General features: G+C 48.9%; 1 protein-coding gene across 2 annotated transcripts; it reads right to left on the bottom strand.

The window, feature by feature from the left end:
• Window positions 1-231: 231 nt before the first annotated feature.
• Window positions 232-4501, bottom strand: isl1 (ISL LIM homeobox 1). 2 transcript variants are annotated; one of them, XM_024260100.2, is made up of 6 exons: window positions 4196-4501; window positions 3694-3883; window positions 2943-3202; window positions 2254-2537; window positions 2006-2173; window positions 232-1000 (listed from the first exon to the last, which is right to left on the bottom strand). In XM_024260100.2, the coding sequence occupies exons 1-6, from the start codon at window positions 4221-4223 to the stop codon at window positions 884-886; spliced, it is 1047 nt and encodes a 348-aa protein (XP_024115868.1). In that variant the 5' UTR covers window positions 4224-4501; the 3' UTR covers window positions 232-883. The 2 variants fall into 2 exon arrangements, with proteins under 2 accessions (XP_024115868.1, XP_024115867.1); XM_024260099.2 differs by having other exon boundaries at window positions 2254-2540; window positions 4196-4499.
• Window positions 4502-5127: the final 626 nt, after the last annotated feature.

Raw genomic sequence — 5127 nt, 5'->3', positions numbered from 1 at the left:
TAACAAGCAAACTTGTTGTGGTAGTTTGTTGTTGTTGTTGCAAAGCTTTAGTTTGTGTTACAGTTGAACCTCAGAGGAACACAAATGACAGAAATGCTGTCAGGTGAAGCGGCGCTCCTCCTCCTCCTCCTCCTCCTCCTCCTCCTGAGGGGACCAACACCTCCTGCTGGGATCTTCACTCCCTTCCATGATGTTCTAATCCGATTAAAGAAACCCACAGGACCACGCCCACAATTTTCTTCCTTTTTACTTCAGTTACGAAAGTTACACAAAAGGTGGCAATTTTATCGGCAATAAATAATAAATAATTCTGTTGCACAGGAACAAACAATACGTTTTCTCCAGAACTAACTCATCAATAATTTACACGTCTTTGGGGAAAGAAAAAAAAAAAATCACCTTTCAGTCGACGGACACAAAGTCACAAACGTCCCACCAGCGTGTCAGAACAGAGGTAAGCTTGTTGCAAATGCCGTTTAGTCTGGGGTCATGAAGGAAACCAAGGAAATGAAGATCAGAAGTTCTCCTGCAGACATTATCCTGCAGACGGTTCCACGCAGACGTTCTCCTGCAGAAATTCTTGTGCAGACTTCTTCATACCGGCGTCCTCTTGCAGACGTTCAAACTCTGAATTTGTCTGCAGCTCTGAGATCCACGTTTTAGATGAAGAGTTCTTCGCTTTTTTGGCAACTGCAACCGAGCGTGCGCGCAGAGCTCTCAGGCCGGCGCGTGAGCCTGCACACGTTCGGGAGGGAACGGGCGGCTGCGGCGGAGTCCCATGATTGTCTTCACAGTGTCAGATACAACCGGCGGGTTGTTTGGTGCTGTCGGAAGGGGGTGGTCGCAGGCGCGCGCTGCGCCGCAGGCAGCCCGCGCCTGCGCCTCAGGCCTCGATGGGGCTGGACACCATGCTGTTCGGCGTGTCTGGAAGCTGAGAAGACATGGAGGCCACCTCGCTGCCGGTGGAGTTGGAGCCTGGTCCTCCCTCCGAGAAGCTCACCTGGGAAACGGAGAGAGCTGCGGTCAGAAGACGTGAAGAAGAAGACGTGCTGCAGATACTGTCACCAATGTCTGACACAAACGAAACACCACATTTCCTGCATGAAACGAGGGGCCACTAGCAGAGCCCCCCTCATATCGACCCTCAGAAATGAAAGTTTTACTTTTTAAAGACCTGAAAGGTTGTGGTTGAGCATCCTAATATTTATACTCAGGTTTTTACAGAACCACCCCAAGAGCTGGAGTGGCCCCCATTCTAACAGGGCCCCAAAAAACAGACAAACTCTGCATTTCTGTTTAGAATTTCACTACAATTTTCATCTTTTAAAGGCCAAATTAATAAATTAATGTAGATTTTTTACAGAAATTGTGATTTGTTTATTTAATTTTCCTGCAGAAAATATTTGTTTATCAAATATAAAAGAGGTTGTTTTTGTGTTTTGAGAAATAAAACCCAAAAATTCGTTATTTTTTAGATTTTCAAAAAATATTTTAATGTTTTTTTCATTCTCACTTTGACATTTTTTTCTTTTTTAAGTATTTTTTTAAACAATTTAAAAATCTGAAGTGTTAATGTATCCATGTGATCTGAGCGCGTGCGCCGCTCCAACGACTCTGTGCGCACGTGTCTGTTTTTTTATCTGATTAAAATACAAAAGATAAATATATATATATATATATATATACTGTATTAAATTCCTTACGCGTCTCGCTCTGCAGCAAACGGCGAAATTCTCACTTTTTTTTAAATTGCGGCCTTTAGGTGATATTTAACATTTTTGGATTGCAGATAATTTTCAAACTTTAAAATCATCCTGACTTTAAATTTTTGCATTATTTAAGGTGGAACTGAAGTTGACGCACAAATATCAAAGAAGCGCAAAATCCTTTTGCGTAAACTTGAATCTGCATGACGTCTCTGAGGCTAAATGTGTTTTAAATTCGCTCTTTTCTCAGTTATCATAAAGCCCGGTACATATTTGTGGGGGTGTGGGGGTGAACGGACCAGTTGCTGGAACGCCGGCTGGTCGATGTCGCTCTGCAGCGCGAAGTCGCTGAGGACCTTCCAGGGCGGCTGGTAGCTCTGCACCTCCACCGGGTTGGCCTGGATGCCGCCGTCGTGTCGCTCCGGGCTGGCCGCCACCATCGGAGTTCCCGTCATGCCCTGGATGTTCTGCGTGAGGAGGGAGGGAGGGGGGGGCGTTAGACTCCGAGGCGGCCCCGCGCTCCGGTCCGGTCCCGCGTGCGCCTTACCGTCTTGTCGTTGGGCTGCTGCTGCTGCAGCTGCTTCATCAGCAGGCTCCTCTTCTTGTCCTTGCAGCGCTTGTTCTGGAACCAGACGCGGATGACGCGCGGGCTCAGCCCGGTCATCTCCACCAGCTGCTCCTTCATGAGCGCGTCGGGCCGCGGGTTGGCGTTGTAGCAGGTCCGCAGCGTGTGCAGCTGCTTCTCGTTCAGCACCGTCCGGACCCGCGTGGTCTTCTCCGGCTGCTTGTGCACGTGAGGCCGCAGCGCGGGCTGGCGCGCGGAGATGGGCTCTGCTGCGGACACAGGACACGCGCGCGCCGGTCATTTCTCTGCTGCTTCATGGGAAAATAAAGGCGCATTCTGCGCCGTCGGTCAGTCTGCATGCGTAAATCTGGATTTGGTCATCTGTCCGGGCGCGCGCCTCCCGTGCTGACCCCCTCCGCGGTTCCACCACCCACTTTGGTGATTATAAAGCATTTTTCTGAGCTGCCACACAAACTTAAAACGTATAAAAAATAAAATAAAACCTAGATTTTAGATATATTTTAGTTGTGCGCGCGCGCTCTTTTTGTATCCGTCCACACATTTACTTTATTTGGGAGTTATGGATGGATGGATGGATGGATGGATGGATGGATGGATGGATGGATGGATGGATGGATGATTCTGAAGCGGGCTCCCCTCCGTCCCCCTACCTGCCATCTGCAGCGGTCTGGCGGGGTGCAGCGGGCTGAGCGGGTCTCCGGTTCCGAGGCTGGCCCGCTCCACCACATCGTGGTCGGCCCGGCAGAAGAGCCCGTCCTCCCGCAGAGCGAACTCGTCCCCCGGGATGAGCTGGCGGCTGCAGGCCACGCAGCGGAAACACTCGATGTGGTAGACCTTGGAGCGCGCTCTCATCACGAAGTCGTTCTTGCTGAAGCCGATGTTGCATTTGGCGCATTTAATGCCGTATAACCTGCGCGCAAAACAATCAGGAATAATTAGATTATTATTAATAATAATAAATATTTAGACTTAAAAAGTAGGTTAGGAAGTTTGAAATGATCCACAGTGTCTGGATTTAGGAGGAAATCCTCACCTCGATATTGACCATAATTATAACAGGTGATGCTCGTCACAGGAAACCTCGCGCCTTTTTGGACTCAAAAAATCTCTTCAAGATCAAAATCGAGTTTTTTCCGTTTAAATTTAAAGCTAATGAGAAAGTTGGTGAGATAATTTAATAAGCAGATAAATAAACTCATATTGGGATTTTGGGTTTCCGGCCCTCTGACGCATTAATGCTTCTCTCAGAACCGAACCAAAACTTTTCTCATTTTTTCTGAATTCAAAGGTGTGACGAATCCCGACAGTCAGAGTGGATTTTTCCAAAACTTCACGATGACAGTATAGTCCTCTGTCCACGCACGGAGGGAGTTCCAGCCCGCGCGCGTCCACTCGTCCTACCTGATGTAGTCCCGTTTGCAGTAAGTTTTCCCGTCCCGCACGAAGCACGTGCACGACTCGTCCAGGTACTGGCTGCACTCCGCGCATTTCAGGCACGCGGCGTGCCACTCCAGGTCCGGGGAGACCCGCAGGATGTACTGGTCGTGGATCTGGTTCCCGCAGCCCACGCACAGAGACACCAGGCGCTTCTCTGGAAGAGAACCGAACCGAGGAGATGCAACATCAGTCCAGAACAGCAATAATAATAATATTAACAAAATAAAATAATAACAACAATAAATTAATTATAAAATGTTTTTTTAAGTTTGTTTTAGTATATTATTATTATTATTATTTTTAGAATATGTTATTTTCTAGTTTCTAATTCATTAAGGCCGCGCGCTCTTTGCGCTCTTTGCGCTCTTTGCGCTCTCCGGCCTCTTCCTGTAAAGGTGCCGCTGGAGCTGCATGGACAGCCTCCCCGCACAGTCCCGCACAGCCCCGCGCGCCCCGCGGCTCTTACTCTTCGGCGGATCCCCCATGTCTCCCATGTCGCTCAGGTCCAGCGGCGGAAGCTCCACCGTCACCGCGGGCTGTGGCGCCTGGAGGCCGGGGTTCGCGCGGGCGGGCTGCCGGGGCCGCGAGCTGCTGTCCGGCTCTCGGAGGGAGTGTGCGCGCGTGTGTGTGTGTTTCTGCGGAGCGCGTGCAGCTCTGAGCCCGACGAGCGGCTGGGCTGACGTAGGTCTGAGCGCGTCATCTGCTCGGAGCGCGGATTGGTCCTGTGGAGTCCGACCAGCGCATACACGCTCTCACGCACGCACGCGCGGGCCTGAGATGCATTGACTTTGCTCTTTTCTGACCTTTTTTTGCGTTTTATTCTCTCTTTTGTCTAAGCGTGCAGTCTGAACGCGTCATGAACGTTTAATCCAATGTGCGAGACTTGGATTAAACTTGGATTAAACGCACGAGCGCGTACATTTTACTCCTCTGAAGTGGGAATAAAGAGGTAAATCTGGGAAAGTTTTTAACAGCTTAAACATACTCCCAGGTGTTTATTTATCAGCAGCAGTTCGAGCAGAACCTGAAAGAAATCTCAAATAAAGCGGAGAGAACGGAAGACACGAAGGAATATGACAAGAATACACCTGAATGTTCTGTCAGAGCCTGATGCACGCGCCTGTGCACGCGAGACCCCCTGTCAGTTCCACAGATCCGGCAGCGCGTGAACATGGACACGCGCACTTAACAGCGCGAGGAGGGAATTTATGGAAAAGGAAAACACCCGTACATTTTTAATTAATATTTTAATAATCACACGAAACCAGATTTATTATCCAGATTTGAAAACAATATTTAATATAATTGAGGCCTATAAAAATGTAAATAACATCTGGTAAACATGACACAGCGGAAACGGTGCCATCCTCATCCTCCTCACCTTCATCTTCATCAGGA

This window comes from Oryzias melastigma, linkage group LG9 (assembly GCF_002922805.2).
Source record: "Oryzias melastigma strain HK-1 linkage group LG9, ASM292280v2, whole genome shotgun sequence".
Lineage (NCBI taxonomy): Eukaryota > Metazoa > Chordata > Actinopteri > Beloniformes > Adrianichthyidae > Oryzias > Oryzias melastigma.
This window is presented reverse-complemented; position numbering and strand designations above follow the sequence as displayed.

Excerpts from the sequence above, each read along its gene's own strand:
- isl1 (XM_024260099.2), bottom strand. The coding sequence starts at position 4,223 with ATGGGAGACATGGGGGATCCGCCGAAGA. Across the intron at positions 2,541-2,942 it reads CAGACCGCTGCAGATGGCAG|CAGAGCCCATCTCCGCGCGC; the intron begins GTAGGGGGACGG and ends CTGTGTCCGCAG. Across the intron at positions 2,174-2,253 it reads AGCAGCCCAACGACAAGACG|AACATCCAGGGCATGACGGG; the intron begins GTAAGGCGCACG and ends CTCCTCACGCAG.